This window comes from Rhopalosiphum maidis, chromosome 3 (assembly GCF_003676215.2).
Source record: "Rhopalosiphum maidis isolate BTI-1 chromosome 3, ASM367621v3, whole genome shotgun sequence".
Lineage (NCBI taxonomy): Eukaryota > Metazoa > Arthropoda > Insecta > Hemiptera > Aphididae > Rhopalosiphum > Rhopalosiphum maidis.
Genome location: NC_040879.1, coordinates 21896412 through 21916577, shown reverse-complemented (window position 1 = coordinate 21916577; position 20166 = coordinate 21896412). Strand labels below are relative to the sequence as shown.

Genomic DNA, 20166 nt, shown 5'->3' with positions numbered 1-20166 from the left:
TTATTTTATTTTCTAAATTTTTTATCATAAACGTTTTTTATTTTAATTATCCATAAAAATATACATTCACTACTACACAAATATTAGATAAAAAATCGTTAAATGCATAACCATAATCAATGGATAGGTAATATCTGCATACGATGCAGATCATACGATCATACGAATTGTTGATATTGTTTGTTGATGGATAGTACCAAGGTATATTACTATATTATAGATATATACGTAATACCTAATTATTTCTAATTACTATAACAATTTATTATTTTGTTGTAATTAAAGCCGTTAAAGGAAATTTTTAAATGAGATATTAGTATTAGGTTATTTGGTAAATTAAATAATAAAAATAATTAAGCATATAACTGTAAAAATAATGTACTATATTTTAAATTTATAAAATTTAATCAAATTGGTTTTTAGAATTAATTTAAATTGGGTATTCTCGCGGACATATAAGACTCAATTCTAATACAAAGCAACCTAATACTTTATTTTCTATATTTTTCGTCTTGTTTGTTAATTTATATTTTCCATAAAACACACCTTTGGAAAGTTACTGTCTTCTAATTCCTTCACATTCATTCCAACTTTTTTACTACATGCATTATTTTATATATATATACCTAAACCACTGAATTTGGTTTCCAACTCCAATCACTAGTTAAACTCCAAGATGCAGCGTTTACATAAAATTATTAAATTAATAGTATATTAGTAAAGGCTATATAAAACGATAAAAATTACAAGTCAAGTACAAATTAAAAATGTTTTCAACTCAATTATAAAATAAAATAATATAAACGACTATGTATTTTTATATATTTTGGTGGGAAATGGATATTGTTTTAAAAATAATAGTGTCTATGATAATTTTTTATATTCAAAAGTTATATGGTTAATCAGCAACATTAGTATATAGATAAATAAAACAAGTAATGATCCCATCTTAAGCACCCAGTTAATTGAGTATGTAATGTTTTATTACGAAACAATTATTATTAAATATTTACTTGCTGTAAAACTATCGTCAAAAGGCATCGAAAATGAAGAATTTCCTTTTATCTCAATCATATTTTATGTCATATTTTTACCGAGATTTATATTAAGTTGAAATGTATTTGTCAATTGACAAGAATATATTTTCTTAAATACTGTACGATATTCTACCCGTAATAAGTGTTAAGTTTATAACTGTTTTAATAGAAACTAAATAAATAAATATTGATAATCATAGGAGAAGTCTTGAAAAATATAAGTCATATGGTAAAAAAAAATAGTAAAATATTATATACCGGTATTAGTTTGTGATTATTATCATTACATAGATACATGTAATTTTGTGAAATAAAAATCACAAAATAATAACTATCATTTTTTATTTAGTTTTATTTTTTGTATTTATGTTTGTAGTACTGTAGTAAATGGCATATTAAGTTTGAAAACACTGCAAAAACAATTATTTTCTTAATCGATTAGTTTTTTAATTTTAAAGATAATGATTATTTCTATTTGAGATATGTGCCAAAAATTATGAAAAACTGCAAAAAATAAAGGTTGAGAATGTACGTTCTAAACACTCGAATAGTATCTAATTATTGAATTAGCGAGCTACTCAAATTATCGCGGGTACCTAACATATCGATTTAAGTTATCTATTGTTATTATTTTATTTACTTAAAATATTTTTCTTTTTTTTAAATCGATTAATTGCAATTTATAACCTAACATGGTAAAATTTATAAAATTTATTGCAATTAAATATCCGATGAAAAGTTATATAAAAAAAAAAACAAACTAAAATGTTGAAATTTAAAAGTTTGATGGTAGGTAGGTATGTTTAAATGTTGAAATAGAACAAATTTTTGTTTATTTAGCTTTAAAATTCAATATCGTATTTAAAAATAATAAACTTATGCGGATTTGTTGTTTGCCGTGTGTGTAATTTTATGCCTGTGATTTTAACTATTCTAAGTCGTTGTACTATTTTAGTACCTTACGAATTTTTAAACTTCAGTTTTTTTGCGAATTCGCTATTGTACATGAACATATTTATTATTTAATATACAATACTTAATACATTATTGAGTCATAAATAAGAATAGTTCATGGTGTGTAATTGCAACTCCAACTCAACTAAAAAGCTAAACCTAAATTTTTAGTGGTAAGTAATGGAAAAAAAAATTTGTTCATATTTTAAATAAAGTCTCAAAATCATTTTAAATCTACTCAGGTTTCCAAAAGATCCCGAAAAACGTCAATTATGGATTTATAAGCTTAATTTGAAAACTTATGTAAAAGATTGGCATTACATATGCAGTCTACATTTTTCTCCAATGAGCTATGTTTATAGCAATGCGAGGAAAATATAAAAATTTGATGCAGTACTAGTAATTATTTTAACAATATTATGTACCTAAACAAAGTAGTCATGTAATATTTTTATACTAATTGTAGTCACGAAGTAGGAGAAACATTGAATAATGTTGCAATACTACCAGATGCATTTGACAAGTAATGTATTCACGTTTTTTTCTATTAACCTAAGTACTTTCTACATACATTTTATATTATAAATATGTCATTGAATTTTATTTACAACATATATTACTTACAGTTATATAAAAGAGTCATCTTTAACGCCAGAAGATTTTAGTTAAACTGCCTTTGTTTCACAAAAGTATATTTTTTTATATTAACTTATTATTAATATTTTTGTTGAACAATAAGAATTTATTCTTATATACACTTTTTACTATTTAAGAAATACATGTATTATTGCAGACACCACCTACTTCGCCTCACTCTGAAAAGTATGTACATTTAAAGACTGCTGAATAATCATTTATTGATATTTAACAGAGTAATAAGAATTCATTCTTTGATGTTTTTTTAGCGTTGGAGAAATACATTTATTATCACAAACCTAGGGGTTAGGTTAGGTTAGGTTAACTGTGACCCAAATACAACTGTAAATACAAGATATTTTTAAAATGAACTAGTATGAATATATTGGGAATATAAATTTTTATTTTTATACGCTAATCACACAAACAAACAATATAATGTATATAGTAATTTTTAATACTAATCTATCCTAAAGTAGCAACATTTTCTGCATTGTAAATTTGTACATGGTAAGTTTTAAAATTGTTTAATTTTAAGCGATTAATAAACGTTTTAAAATTTTACTTTACTAGATTTATTTTATTTTATGTAAAATGAAATATTTAAAAACTTCTGTTATAGTAAATTAGACAATATAACTATTTATTTATTGCAGACGCTGCATGTATGATATCAGGAAATAAATTAAAAAAATTTTTATTGTGAAAATATCACGATATTATATTATAATTTTGTAAAATTTAATTTAAATTTTGTATTCTCACGGTCGTGTAAGACTCAACTCCAATGCAAAGCAATCTAATATTTTGTTTTTAAATTTTTCGCCTTATACAATACTTTATGTTTCCCATAAAAATACACCTTTGGAAAGTTATGATGGTCTTCAAATTCCTTTAAATCTATTCCTGATGTAATATATGTGCTCTGAAAAATTTAACAATTAATTTCTACACATACATAATTGACGTACTTACATTTTTTCAAGTAGGTTGCTGAAAGTTACTTAAAGGTTGCTAAATATTGGCATCATGAGGGTACATAATTGATGTTAAAGTGTATACATACGTATTAAATATAACGATGAAAACTATTGTATTATTTGTGTTCCAATAACAAAAGTTATTATTCTTACTACGATACAATTTGTAGAAAAATCTTTTTAAAAATATAAAAAGTGACATATGCAATATGTAGTTGCCCTTAAATATTACAAATTAAAATTAATATAAACGCTAGTACGCTTTTACTACCTGAACATAATTTATTATACGCAATATATCCAACTTAGAAAATAACATAACTACTGGATATCTGAATAAACATCATTAAAGACAAAAGAATAATTAATTGAAAAGTTAAGTCAGCATTCATCATATAAGTATTCGAAAATGTATACTTAATTTAATTTGGTTTTAAATAGTCAAATCTGTTAATAGTTGGATAGCTTATAATATTGTATAAGGTATTATAATATTATTTCACTGAATTTCAATGCATCACACTAATTTAATTCGTAGTTTACATAAGACTAAATCATTATTTTTATAAATTATCGGTAATAGTGGACAGCTAGTTTTAGGAAAGTTAAAAGCCTTCATTAATGAATACCACACGTTTCCAAGGACCGTTTTCAAACTACTACATGCATTTATTGCTATGAATACCGCTAAATTTGGTTTCCAACCACCAGTTAAACTCCAAGATGCCAAGTTTATATTAATCTATTAAAAAATAGAAATTTAAGAATATTTTTTAAGATTATAGTAATAAAAAAAAAAATCAATTACAAGTCAGTTACGATTTATAAGTCTTTTCGTTTCAATCATAAAATTGAATAAAAAAAGTAAGTACAACTTTTAGTACCAGAGTGTAGTAAATTTTGAAAATTTTATAAACCTTATGATATTTAAATATTTTGGTGAAAAAAAAGGTATTGTCTTAAAATGTATAAAGTCGATAATAATTTTTTGTTTGATAATAATTCTATGTATTTTTATTAACACCGTTAAATTATATTCCATTAAATAAAATAGCTCAATTTTAAGTATCTAGTTGAGTGAATATGTTCTATATGTTACAATTATTATTAAATATTTACTTACTGTAAGACTATCGTCAAAAGGTACCAGCAATGTAAAATTTCCTTTCATCTCAGTTATACTTGATGTCCTTTTACGGAAATATATGTTAGTTTGTATTGCATTTATTGATTGACAAGGATATATTGTTTCTAATACCGTACGGTATTCTTCCTGTAATAGTAGTTAATTATACAAAGACTTTTTTTGAATATTAATTTATCCGCATTTATAATCATTTGTAGTTTTAGGAAATTTAAGTAATATGTTAAAAGAATATAATAAATTATTACTTAGTACTTATATTAAATCAGAAAAAAGTAACAAAGTTTGTCCGGAAATTATATTTGTATACTTCAGATAATGAAATTCGTAGTCTTTTTAAATAAAATATCATATTTTTATTTTAAAATTATTTCATATTTGCATAGAAATAATTTCTATTGTATATTATTTTTAATCATTTTTTTATATGTGTTTTACTTTTGTATTTTCATGAATATTTATTACAGATAAATTTTCTATGTTCATGCTTCCGTTATCCTTCTATACAATCCAAACTTGCATGACTCTGTTACATGAAAATTTTGAATAGAAATAAAAATATTAATAATTCATGTTAGGTTGTTTCATTAGTCCAACATACACTAGACACAATCCTGAAATTCTCATGATTATTTTACATTAAAACGAAATTATAGTTGTTTTGGAATAGCCCAGAGGTCGGAAAAATTTTAAGATAACTGTGCTAAAAGTTACAATTTACATAATTTCCCAGTTTTTTTAGAGCCATAAAAAATGTTTGTTTCGATACTTCAGTGTTTGCTTATATATAATTGATTTTCGATTTAAAATAAACAAATGTATACACGAAATAATATTTATTCAAGTGAAAAAAGAAAACATATTAATATTTTTTTAGTAATTTTTTTTGTATTAAGTTTTTAAAGTGTTAAACATTTTTAATTTTTGTTGATAAAAATGACCTGTTGTTGAACAAATACTTAACTTTCATAAGTCGTAAACGAATAACTCATTTTTTATGGCCTATCAGCGGACGCTATGTATAAATATCCGCGCGTACTCCTGTCCGAGATGGTAATGCACGGGGTAAAATTTAGCCGGTCGACTACAGACAGGACTTGTTCAGACGTTCCTCTCGATTTCTTGTATATTTGAATTTGTTTTTTTTATAGTTAATGTTTTTAGCATACAGAAATGTAATTTACTAACGTATTTTCATGTATAGATATTTTAATTTGTTGTACCTTATACTTCTATAATCCAAGCTCGTTATAGATGACAGTTGAAATTCAATGCAACTGAATGAAAAAAAGCAACGTCATAATAAACATTAATAAATTATTGTAAGAATTTCAACAATTATAAAATGTTTGGTCTAGCTTCCTGATAACAGATTTTAATTACAGGTAGGTTCTGAAAAAAATTATTATAATGATATGATTAAATACACGGGAATCTTCAAATGAGTTATGTTATTTGAACTACACTGGGAATAACTACTAGCTAACTAGTTAAGTACTAAATATTACTGGTACTAATTATATATAAAATCCCAAGTCTAGAAAAATGTGTGACCATTAGATCTTTATAATAATAATATGTAATTAATATAAATTATATAGGTTACCATAAAATAAATAAATAAGTATTTATCCTTAAATTGTATCTAACTATTAAGTTTGTTAGTGACCTGATAAATGCACAAAAAATAATTGATAACATATGATCACGTGTGCGCACAGTAATGATTTTTGTCCGTAGTGATTTGGGTCCAAGTCCACCGATCGACGACAGCATTTGCCGGTGCGACCGATGAAGCACACACGCCTCCCTCTAACATCTATACGATACGGCCACGCCCGACTTACCCCGTACACAGAATACCGGCAGATTAATTACTACCATACCTTTCTTTTTTCTTTCACTTTTCTCCCAACCCGCCTTACATACACGGAAGAGTTACAAATTTGTCGTTACGCCTGCGGGTAACATAGGTATACTCCGAGTTGATAATGTTGTTTAATTATTATATCTATTTTTCCAATCACCGTGGCCGTTATTCTGTTAGGTTTTTATTATATTTATTATTGTATACTCCAGGACCTTGGTAACCGTCTAAAGGAGTCGGCGGGATGTGTACAGAGTTGGGTTTATCTATATATTTATTTTGTGTACGGGTAACTTATTATTCTTTTTCTGTACCTACCTATTTCTTTGCCCGAGTTTTATGCTTATCGGATTTCTCGGCACTACTTTAAGTATAAAAACCTTTCCTTTCTAATTTTGTTATTGCGATTTATTATTACTATTATTATTACATTATGCCTGAACATGGGGAATATTTATTTATATATTATAAAAAATCCACGTCGCTTCGTCCTTGTTGGGTCTCGGCTCGTGGTTGGCGACCTTATAAATACCAAGGCGATCACATGACATTCGATCCATAACAATTTGGAATCGAATTGTCACAAGATTAATACTTAAACAGTTTTATTTTATTATATGTTAAATGTAAAAACAGGTAACTTCTGTATAATTACGTAGATAATAATAACATTTATTGCATATATAGGTTGCATGATATTAAATAATGAATTCAATTAGAAAAATACATATCAATTACCTATTACAATAACGTAATAGATAATTATATTTTAAAAAATGAACCAATTTTTCACTACGAACTTTTATAGTCTGCTATTTATGATTTAAAAAGAATAAATACATTTTAAAAGTGTAATATATATATTTTTACGTTGTGCAGGCCGTCTTAACAAACAGTTTACATAGCATAGAATAGTATCTATAATCTATTTATAATACAACGATTTTTATAGAAAATATAAAACTTCACCATAATGATGCAAATAAGTACATAATCAAACTTAACTTAATCTTGAATGAGTTTTCAGATGTTTTGGTTAAAATGCAACGTAATTTTTAAATGAGCTTGTATTGGGAAATGGGAATGACAGTTTACATTTATATACATTATACGCTATGCACACAAACAAACAATAAAATTTACATAATAATATTTAATAATAATCTATCCTAAAGTAACAATATTCTTTGCATTATACCTAAGTTAGTTTTTATAATTTTATAACGTAAAAAATATAAATTATATTGGTTACCATAAATATAACTTAAAATCACCTACCATGATATTCTGCATAATGTTGGTTTTAAATTTGTAAGAAAATAATAAATATGTATACCTGGTAAGTATATCTTTAAATTGTATCATTAAGCTTAATAATTAAACAGTTTTATTTTATTATATGTTAACTGTAATAATAGGTAACTACTGTGTAGTGACTTAGATAACAATAACGTTTATTGTATGTGTTACGGGTAAAGTAGCAAGTACCTTATACAATATTATAAACTATCCAACTATTAACACTTATGACTATTTAAAACCAAATTGAACTGATTATAGTCTATACATTATTTTGAAAACCATTTAATGTATTAAGGAGGTAATTGTTATACAATGTCCAGGCACTGTGCATAATAACCGAACACTTAGGGAAATGTAATAAATAATAATGACCATTTTAATATTCGAATTGTTCATACATTGGCCAGGTATTGTAGGAGATTGCTCGGGCAAAGTGTACCTTGCCCGGATTCAAGTGGGCAAAGCAAATTAAATAGGTAAAGCGTGCTGCACACATTTATATTTAATAGCATATTTAAATATTTTATTCGTAACCGATAATGCGAACCGATCAGTAATCTTAACGATAAAGTGATCGCATAGTATATTGCGCGAACACTATTGCTGTTCACAATATGTAAAGAGGTGTTAATCCAGGCTAATAAGGTACCACCAGTACAAATTTCTTTAATAGATGAAGTGACATGAAAACTTCTAAATTGGGTGTTCAAGAGTATAATAGGTGTACTTGCAAGTTGAAATACATCATGTAAGACCAACCGGTGTTAATGTAATAAATCCGGACGACTTTGCGACTCCTAACTTTGTCACAACAGTGGTGTACGTAGTAATAAATGAATTAATATAATGATATTTCTATGCAAGCATGACGCTAGAATATTTTTCCAGGGGGGGAAGAGTGAGTCAAATATTTTTTTTACGTGGGCTAAGGTTTTTTCAACAATCAATGAGGTTATTTAAATAAAATAGGTATAAATATTATCGTATCATATAATATAATATATCTATTAGCTATATAGTAGGTACACAAGTCTTTATATTTTATGCTCTAAACAGATAATAAGTTCAAACTTTTGAATAGTTAAAAATGTTCAAAGAATAAAGTCAAATATTTTTTATTTACCTTATGTAAGAAAATGTTTAATCAATTAATATTTCTATATGCTTAACATTATTTTTTAGTAATGATTAACTAAAATGATTATAATTTAATACTAAATAGTATTCATTTTAATCATGTCGAACCACTTTTAGATAATAATATTAACTCTTCAGTTGTAAGTAGGTACCTAACTGGATACGCCGAATATATTTAAAAACTAATATTTGAAGTGTTTATTTTAGGTTTTTTTGTATGATTATTTGAGGACCTGGTAAGAATTTTTATTTAATATTCAATATTACAGTGCCCAAATATAGTTGGATACTGTTATACAATGGCCGGACAATGTTAATTTATTCCAACTTTGCCCTTGAAAATCGGGCATTGTGTACAGTCCCCGGGCACTTTTAAGTATGAATGATTGTTAGTTATGAATTATAAAATACAATTATTAATTTAGATCAATTGACATAATTGAGCTGTAACCTCTAAAAGTTTCCGGAGATATGAATGTAATATTGTGATTAAATATAATATGAAAAAAAAACTACAAGATTTATCCAGAAATTAATTATTTATGCTTTAAATAATACAATTGGTACTACGAATATTTCAAATTAATTTTTTTTTACGTTACTTGTATTGAAAGAATTTCTTTTCTCAATAGTTTCACATATATTTTACTACTGTATTTGTATGAATAAATATTTTAACTACAGATAAATAGTCATACTTTTGATGACATTGTAAAATTTAATCAAATTGGTGTTTCCCATGGTCGTATAAGACTTATCTCAAATACGAAGCAACTTAATACTTTATTTTCTAAATTTTTCATTTTAAACGAGAATTTATATTTTCCATAAAAATACACTTTTGGAAAATTATGATTATCTTCAAGTTCCTTCAAGTCCAGCCCTGATGTACTATATACGCCCTGAAAAATTTAATAATTAATTGCTATACATACATAATTGATGTTAAAGTATATACATGCGTATTACTTTACATAAGTGCAAATTCAATAATATTGATTAAAAGATAAATGTTTATCAAAATAATTTTTAGACTATACTTAGTTAAATTTGGTTTTAAATAGTCAAAACTGTTAATAATTAGATAGCTTATAGTATTGTATAAGGTATTATAATATTATTTTCTTGAATTTAAAATTGTCACATTTATTCAAAACATATTAAAAATAAAATATATAAATTATTGTCAAACATTACCGGTGGAATTGGACAGCTTGTTCTAGAAATGTTAAATGCTCTCATAATTGAATACCACGCGTTTCCACAGATCATTTTAAAACTACTACATGCGTTCTTTGATATATAAACCATTGAATTTGGTTTCCAACCACCAGTTAAACTCCAAGATGCAGCGTTTAAATCAAGCTTTTTTAGTTTAGTTTTAGTTATAAAAACAACAATTACAAGTCAAGTTAAAATTAAAAAATTGTTTCTTCATAATCATAAATTTGAATTATTTAAGTAATAACAACTTTTAGTACCAGATTATAGTAAATTTAATGAATTGAAAAAAATAATTTAATAATATTCATATATTTTGATGGAAAAAATAGGTATTGTTTTAAAATATACAAAGTCGATAGTAATTTTTTTCATTTTATGATAATTCTATGGTAAATTAGTGATATCGTTCAATTATATTCCAGTAATAAATAAAATAGCTCAATCTGTACCTAGTTAAGTGAATATATTATACTATGAGTTACAATTATTATTATATATTTACTAACCGTTAGACTATCGTCAAAAGGTATCAACAATGTTATATTTCCTTTCAACTCAGTTATATTTGATGGCCTTTTACTTATATATACATTAGGTTGTAATGCATTTATTCATTGACAAGGATATACTCTTTCAAAAACAGTACGATATTCTCCATGAAATAAGAGTTAATAATATACATATTTTTATAGAAATATCATAAATGATCATTGACAATAATTATAGTTATATTAGAAAATATGAGTTATATGTTAAAAAAATATAGCAAATTATTATTTTACCAAAGGCAAGTTGGGCATAAAAACGTTTTTTGATTTTACCAAATAAGAAAATCCAATAAATATGAATATCTTTACTATAATCATTTTTATGAATACTTTATTTCAATAATATAGCCGAGTATTATATAAGTGTTCTACAGTATGAATGATTGACAGTTGTGAATTATAAAATACAATCATTCATTTAGAGCAATTGACATGATTAAGCTGTAGCCTCTAAAAGTTTCCGGACATGTGAATGTAATTGTGTGATTAAATTTAATATGGAAAAACTAGAAGGTTTTCCGGAAATTAAATTGTTATCATTTAAATAATAGATTTAGTACTATGAATATTTCATAAATTTAATAATTATTTCTATTGTTATTGTTTTGGATAATTTTTTTTACATCTATTTTACTTTTGTGTTTTCATAAATATTTATTACAGATAAATGTTCTATGTTCATGCTTTCTATGTCCTTTTGTATAATACGATTGAAAAGGATATATTTTCTCAAATACTTGATGCCAATAGATTATTATAAGTACTTAAGCATTCATAAGAAAATTGAAAACTAAAAACTATTATAATGTAACTTAATATAGTACATTTATTATTTCATTTATTCCTTTGCCGATATTTAGCATGGCTTAAAAATGTGTAATAGGTACACATTCTTATTAAAATCGTACCTATATTCAAAATATTTTGTTTAAAATAACGATTATATTATAATACTAAACTTCAAATGAGTAAATCACTGTTGTTTTTAAAATATGAAAATACTATATATTTAAAAAAATATTTATTTATTTTTGCGCTTTCATCTCACTACGAGGTATAAAAGCGCAAATAGTGACATCATTTAGTAAGAGGGGTGGGTTACGAATTGGAATAAGCGCATAAATATATTTCTGAACTACAAGTCCTAACTTAATCTATCTAAATGATAAAATTAAATAATACATAATGTTTATGATATTCGTTCTGAACACCTTATGCTTGCATTATTAATTTCAACGGAAAACGTGTTGCTGCACCAGTACACCGTATAATATTCGTTATAGAAATTTTTATAGATTTCGCAATAAAGCTCGTAATAGTACTAACAATGTACTAATTAATAAAGTAAAGCTTTAAACAAATTTAAATTACATATTTTGAATTTTATTCAAATTCGATTATTATAGTTCAATAATATATTCCGCTCACTGGTTTAGTTATTTTAGGTTATTTATTAACAATATTTAACAATACATTTTTGAATATAATGTATAAAAAAACCTATTACATTGAACATGTAATGAAATTACAAACAAATGTTTGATACATGTGTTTTTATTGCAATGTATATCTTAATTGATTTATCAACGACACCGTTAAACAATCAACAATTTCATTGGTAAATTAAATGTATCATGTTGATCTAACTCTAAATAAACGACTAACTTACGACTCACACATAAAAAACTAGATTATAGATTGCACCTTGCAAGATCACGCTTGATATCCGAACTTAGTGGACCTATAAAATTATTTTGTTATTTGAAGAATCGTAAATATATACAATCTAATCTTACCATGGCTGGATGACCGATTGTCTATATATTATTATTGTTTTTCATTTTTACGAAGAGTGTTGCCAAGTTGGAATGTACATTTAGATGTAATAACTAAAGGAAAATTGATATACTTAAAAGTAAATACCCCAATTTAAAATGTATTAGTAATCGTTTTTCTGTAGCCTACCAGCGGACGTTATAGCTGTACTTCTTTCCAATACGGTAATGTGCGGGGCAGAACTTAGTCAGTATTTTCATGTAAAATCATCAATTAGTCTTATTCACATTATAACCATGACTGATCTAAAACTTTAAGTAATAGCGGATTGAATTTTAAATGTATTTTCTGATTTTCATAAACTGTGTCTGTTGAATTATTATAGATACTCATGAAATTAAAATGTTAAAATAGCCAATACAGACTAAAAGTATTAAAAAATATGTACATAGGTATTAACAGATTATATTTATTTCATGAATTAAATACTTAGACAGTAGGAAACTATGGTAGCGGATGGGTTGGTAATACATTGGATTCTAGTTACGTCAAATCTAAAAGGGAACAGGAAAAAGTTCGAGATATCAAACATTTTAAAATAACGATTTTTATTAAAATTCTTAAAGAAATTGGTAAATACATAGAATGCTTAAAAAGCATATTTTTAATACTTAAAGTACCTACTCATACTAAATGCATTTCAATAAACTACAATAATGGATAAATTAATATTTTTTTTTTATTCTGTCATTATTGTTAATATCAATTTTTTTTTTTGTAAGAATGTACAAATTAATTGTAAGAACATTAAATGTACGCTTATTTTTCATTTCACTGTATTGTATACGAATATTACCTAAAATTATTGAATACCAACACGTGAAGCCGTGAAATCAATATCACTATACTAAATTGCTAATTAATTTTTTGTTCGACATAATACAAATCTACTATAATAATGAAATTAATGTAATATAATATTATTGTTTTGTAACATACAATCAAATTGGTTTTTCCCATGGTCGTATAAGACTCAACTCCAATATGATGCAACCAAGTACATCATTTTTTACATTTTTTATCTTCACCGTCGTTTTATATTTTCCATAAAAATACACCTTTGGAAAGTTATGGTCTTCAATTTCCTTAAAATCTAACCCTGATGTAACATATATACCCTGAAAAATTTAAGATAAATTGCTAAAAATACATATATTATTTATGTTAAAATGCATACATGTATGCTAATTACAATTTTAATAATTATTGAATTCCAATTACAAGATTTGGTTCTATTTTTGTAGTGAAGTTATAAAAACAATTGTTTCAATAATATAATAAAACATACAAATAAAAAAAATGTAAATATCCCTCAATACTACAAAATTATAACTAACAAAATAATAGTACGCTTTTACTATGCTAGTATAATTCATAAGACATTGGTTAGGTTAGGTTACGTGGTTCACTCAAGACCTATAAGTAGAAGTGCAAATTCAATGTCATTGGTTAAATTTGGCTTTCAATAGTCGTATAAGTAATAACCATTGTCTTAAATTATAGAATGGTAGATTATTATTAAATTGCAAAAAATACATAATTATTGATTTGGAAAGTATGCTAATTTCAATTCTGATAATTATTGTATTCCAATTACAAGTGTTAGTCTTAGTTCTATTTTTGGAATGCATTTATAAAAAAAATTGATATAAGATTGTTTTAAAAATGTAAAAAATGTAAAACATTAAGAATGTAGTTGCCTTTAAATATTACAAATAAAACTAATAAAAATTATAGTATGCTTTTGTTATCTGAGTATAATTAATTATACGCAATCAATAAAACTTAGAAAGTAACATAATCGATATCTGAATAAAAATCATTGAATACAAAATATTAACTAAATGAAAGCTTAAGTCAGCAATACCATCCATTGAATCATATAGGTACTCACAAATTTATACTTCTGGTTTTTAATAGTCGAAATTGTTAATAGTTGGATAGCTTATAATGTTGTATAAGGTGTTATAATATTATTTCACTGAATTTCAATGTATCACACTAATTTAATTTATAGTTTACATAAAATTAAATCATTATTTTAATAAGTTACCAATGGAATTGGGCATGTAGCTTTAGAAAAGTTAAAAGCCTTCATTAATGAATACCACGCGTTTCCAAGAATCTTTTTCAAACTACTACATGCAGTCTTTGATATATAAACCATTGAATTTGGTTTCCAACCGCCGATTAAACTCCAAGAAGCGGCGTTTACATCAAGCTATTAAAAAATAGAATATTTGTTTTGATTATAGTTATAAAAAAACAACAATTACATGTCAGTTACAAATTAAAAGTTTCTTTATCTCAATCATAAAATTGAATAAAAAATGTAACTACAACTGTTAGTACCAGAATATAGTTACCTAATTTTGTAAACTTAATGATAATTATTTATGAATATTTATATATTTTGGTGGAAAAAATAGGTATTGTCATATATATCGTCGATAATGATTTTTTCTATTTGCTAATAATTCTTTGGTTCATAAGTCTCATCGTTCAATTATATTTCAATAAATAAAATAGCTCAATCTTAAGTAGGTACAGTAGGGCCTCGAGAATCCAAACCCAGGCTAATCTTAAAGACGCGGTAATCCGAACGGCTTTGAGTAACCATCACCACCGATCCGTTATTCAATAATTGTACTTATGTAGACTAATAAAATAATATTCATAACGATTATTACGACTGAATATTACACATGTGCGTCGTCGGATTTTATACGACGATAACGATTATTAGCTACGTGTCATACTATATAGTGATTTCATTTTTTTTTTAAAAAGTACACGAAAATTGTCTCATGTAAAGTCATAGGTAATCCGAACAAATTCGGTAATCCGTACTACCCAATCTCGTTCGGATTATCAAGATTTTATTGTACTTAATTGAATGAATATGTACTACCTATATGTCACAACTTACAATTTGTATTGAATAATTACTTACTGTTAGACTATCGTCAAAAGGTACCAAAAATGTAAAATTTCCTTTCATCTCAGTTATATTTGATGTCCTTTTATTGAAATATAGATTAGTTTTTATTGTTTGTAAAGAATTTAATGATTCACAAGGATATATTTTCTCAATTACAGTACGATATTCTCCCTGAAATAAGAGTTATTAATATACATATTTTATTAGAAATATCATAAATAATCATTGATAATAACTATAGTAATATTAGAAAATATGAATAATATGTTAAAAAAATATAACAAATTATTATTTTACCAAGGGCAAGTTTGGCATAAAAACGTTTTTAGATTTAACCAAATACGAAAATCCAATAAAAACGAATATTTTTGCTATTATCATTTTTTGTTGATATTTTATTTCAACAAAGGTCGAGTAATTTATAAGTTAATGACACTAAAAATGAATAACAGTTTTGAATTGTAAAATACAAATGTAACTTTAGAGCAGTTGACTTACTAGAGTTTTAGCAACTAAAAGTTTTCGGACAAATCAGAAAAAAATGATAAAATTTGTCCGGAAATTATAATAGTATACTTTAAATAATAAAATCCATAGTCCGCTTAAATAAAATATCGTATAGTTATTTTAACTTTATTTGTATAGAAATAATTTCTATTGTATTTTACTTTTGTATTTTCATGAATATTTATTACAGACAAATGTTCTATGTTTATGCTTTCGATGTCCTTCTGTAAAATCCAAACTTGCATGACTCTGTTACATGAAAATTTTGAATAGAAATAAAAATATTAATAATTCATGTTAGGTTGTTTCATTTCACAGTTATGTTAAGTTGATATGTCGGAAATATCATCTATACACCAAATCAGAAAACCAAAAATAGTTTTTACCCTAACGCGAAATGTTAGCATTAGGCAACCAAAAATAACACAGGTGCATTTTATACGGGCAACGAAGTGAACGGGGACAGCTAATAGTAAATAAATAAATAAAATATATAAAAAATAAAATTAAAAAACACAGTTCTTTTGAAAGTAAAATTGTAAAGTGTGTTATTTTTATTTTATTCCAATACCCCTAATATCAGACTGAAAGAAGTTTCACTTCATCCGCGCGTATTTGTTACACGCACATTTTTGTCAATGTTTTTCTCATACAGAAATGTAATATACTAACGTAATTTCGTGTATAGATATTTTAATTTGTTGTACCTTATACTTCTATAATCCAAACTCGTTAAGTTTGACAATTGCAACTGAACGATTATTGGATCAATATTTGATTAGAATGCAACATCATAATAATCATTAATAAACTACTGTAAGGACTTCGACAATTATAAAATGTTCGCTCAAGCCTTCTAATTATCAGATTTGAATTACAGATAGGCACTATAAAAAATTATTATAACAATATGATTAAATACATGGAAATCTTCAAATGAGTTATGTTATTTAAATTTTAAACTACATCGGGAATAACAATTAGCAGCTAACTAGTTAAGAAATTAATATTACTAGTGGTACTTATATCTCAAATCCCAAGTCTAAAAATTGTGTGATCATTACATCCTTATAATAATACGTAATAAATATAAATTATATCGGTTACCATAAAATAAATATAACTTAAGATTACCTACCAAGATATTCTGTATAATATTGATTTTTAATTTTTAAGAAAATAATAAATAAGTATTTATCATTAAATTTTAACAGTTTTATTTTATTATATGTTAAATTTAATAATAAGTTCTGCTGTAATCACTTAGATAATAATAAAATATATTGTATATAATATAGATTGTATAATATCAAATAATGAATTCAAGTAGAGAAATACATTTCAAATAAGGTAATATATAATTTCATTTTAAAATATGATATAATTTTTCATAGCTATTTTGAAATTTGCTATCCAGGCTAATGAGGTACCACCAGTTTAGATTTATTTAAGATATGAAGTGACATGAAAATTTCTAAACTGGGTATTTAAGAGTATGATAGGTGTACTTGAAAGTTACAATACATTATGTAAGACCGACCGGTGTAAATGACAAAGATCCGGGTGATTTTGTAACTCAAAGTGACATGATAGTGGTGTATGTAGTAATTAATTAAGTAAAATAATGCTATTACTATATGCTTAACATTATATTTTAGTAATGATTAACTAAAACGATTATAAAAAGTATTTATTTTAATCAGGTTAAACCACTTTTAGATAATAATATTAACTTTTTTGTTGAATTTGTATTCATCAATAAACAATGGCAGCAGATGTGTAATATTGTTTACACAGAGCTTACTCTATATTTATTACAGATAAATGTTCTATGTTCATGCTTTTTATGTTCTTCTGTAAAATGCACATTCTCATGATTACTTTACATTATAAATTTAAAATAAAATAATATTTGTTTTGGATCTGAAAGTTACAATTTACACAATTTTCCAGTTTTTAAAGAGCCACAAAAAATGTTTGTTCCAATATAGTAGTATTTGCTTATATATAATTGATCTTCGATTTAAAATAAACAAATTTATACAAGAAATAATATTTATTCATGTAAAAACATATAAATATTTTTAGCAAAAAATATGTCCCAGTATTTGAGCTATAATAATAAATAATACCGCTATTGAATAATAGATAGTTATGGTTACATCAATGGAACCATGCTTTTATGTGCATTTGGAAAGTTTATTTAAACACTTTTAATTGTTGTTAATTACGATAGACTGTGCAAGTATATCATATTCTTTAAAGCAAGAAAAATATAATGTAAAAATTAATATTTTTTTTTAATACCTAATAAAATAATTAAGTTTGCGTATAGACCTACTACAGAGAGCCACAACCTAACCTAATCGAAAGAACCCCATGGTTGTCGATTCTTGGATTAGACTTAAAATTTAATTTTTTTACACTTTTGTCCATTTGTCTATCTCAGCTTATGTTTAATAATATTATAAAACTTAATTGTTAATGTTATGTAATATTATTTGCTTGCTGATATTGAGTGCCCTAAAAAATGTAATAATTAATTGCTACACATACATAATTGATGTTAAAGTATATACATGCGTATTACTTTACATAAGTGCAAACTCAATAATATTGATTAAAAGATAAATGTTTATCAAAATAATTTTTAGACTAAACTTGGTTTTGAATAGTCAAAACTGTTAATAATTGGATAGCTTATAGTATTGTATAAGGTATTATAATATTATTTTCTTGAATTTAAAATTGTCACATTTATTCAAAACATATTAAAAATAAAATATATAAATTATTGTCAAACATTACCGGTGGAATTGGACAGCTTGTTCTAGAAATGTTAAATGCTCTCATAATTGAATACCACGCGTTTCCACAGATCATTTTAAAACTACTACATGCGTTCTTTGATATATAAACCATTGAATTTGGTTTCCAACCACCAGTTAAACTCCAAGATGCAGCGTTTAAATCAAACTATTAAGAAAATAGAATGGTTGTAAAAGTTTTAGTTATAAAAACAACAATTACAAGTCAAGTTAAAATTAAAAAATTGTTTCTTCATAATCATAAATTTGAATTATTTAAGTAATAACAACTTTTAGTACCAGATTATAGTAAATTTAATGAATTGAAAAAAATAATTTAATAATATTCATATATTTTGATGGAAAAAATAGGTATTGTTTTAAAATATACAAAGTCGATAGTAATTTTTTTCATTTTATGATAATTCTATGGTAAATTAGTGATATCGTTCAATTATATTCCAGTAAAAAATAAAATAGCTCAATCTGTACCTAGTTAAGTGAATATATTATACTATGAGTTACAATTATTATTATATATTTACTAACCGTTAGACTATCGTCAAAAGGTATCAACAATGTTATATTTCCTTTCAACTCAGTTATATTTGATGACCTTTTACTTATATATACATTAGGTTGTAATGCATTTATTCATTGACAAGGATATACTCTTTCAAAAACAGTACGATATTCTCCATGAAATAAGAGTTAATAATATACATATTTTTATAGAAATATCATAAATGATCATTGACAATAATTATAGTTATATTAGAAAATATGAGTTATATGTTAAAAAAATATAGCAAATTATTATTTTACCAAAGGCAAGTTGGGCATAAAAACGTTTTTTGATTTTACCAAATAAGAAAATCCAATAAATATGAATATCTTTACTATAATCATTTTTATGAATACTTTATTTCAATAATATAGCCGAGTATTATATAAGTGTTCTACAGTATGAATGATTGACAGTTGTGAATTATAAAATACAATCATTCATTTAGAGCAATTGACATGATTAAGCTGTAGCCTCTAAAAGTTTCCGGACATGTGAATGTAATTGTGTGATTAAATTTAATATGGAAAAACTAGAAGGTTTTCCGGAAATTAAATTGTTATTATTTAAATAATTCAATTGGTACTACGATTATTTCAAACTAAATTTTTTTTACTGATTTGTATTGAAAGAATTTCTAATCTAAATAGTTTCACATATATTTTATTATACTATGTGTAT

At 24.8% G+C, this 20166-nt stretch overlaps 2 protein-coding genes and 2 pseudogenes across 2 annotated transcripts; all 4 read right to left on the bottom strand.

Moving 5' to 3' along the window:
- Nucleotides 1-430: 430 nt before the first annotated feature.
- On the bottom strand, nucleotides 431-9767 carry LOC113557828. The gene is made up of 5 exons (XM_026963372.1): nucleotides 9756-9767; nucleotides 4731-4880; nucleotides 4158-4349; nucleotides 3454-3552; nucleotides 431-511 (listed from the first exon to the last, which is right to left on the bottom strand). Exons 1-5 carry the CDS (start codon nucleotides 9765-9767, stop codon nucleotides 431-433), a joined length of 534 nt encoding a protein of 177 aa, XP_026819173.1.
- A 12-nt stretch (nucleotides 9768-9779) lies between these two features.
- Nucleotides 9780-11138, bottom strand: LOC113558708 (annotated as a pseudogene).
- Nucleotides 11139-13606: 2468 nt separating this feature from the next.
- Nucleotides 13607-18494, bottom strand: LOC113557827. The gene is made up of 5 exons (XM_028188654.1): nucleotides 18476-18494; nucleotides 15904-15977; nucleotides 15619-15777; nucleotides 14719-14886; nucleotides 13607-13783 (listed from the first exon to the last, which is right to left on the bottom strand). Exons 1-5 carry the CDS (start codon nucleotides 18492-18494, stop codon nucleotides 13607-13609), a joined length of 597 nt encoding a protein of 198 aa, XP_028044455.1.
- Nucleotides 18495-18600: 106 nt separating this feature from the next.
- On the bottom strand, nucleotides 18601-19820 carry LOC114253643 (annotated as a pseudogene).
- Nucleotides 19821-20166: the final 346 nt, after the last annotated feature.

Coding starts and splice junctions, on each gene's coding strand:
- LOC113557828 (XM_026963372.1), bottom strand. Junction 4,350..4,730: donor CTTTTGACGATAGTCTTACA/GTAAGTAAATAT, acceptor ATTTTTTAATAG/ATTAATATAAACTTGGCATC. Junction 3,553..4,157: donor TTTATAAAAATAATGATTTA/GTCTTATGTAAA, acceptor TAAATTTTTCAG/AGCACATATATTACATCAGG.
- LOC113557827 (XM_028188654.1), bottom strand. Junction 15,778..15,903: donor TTATGCCAAACTTGCCCTTG/GTAAAATAATAA, acceptor CTCTTATTTCAG/GGAGAATATCGTACTGTAAT. Junction 13,784..14,718: donor CTACATGCCCAATTCCATTG/GTAACTTATTAA, acceptor TAAATTTTTCAG/GGTATATATGTTACATCAGG.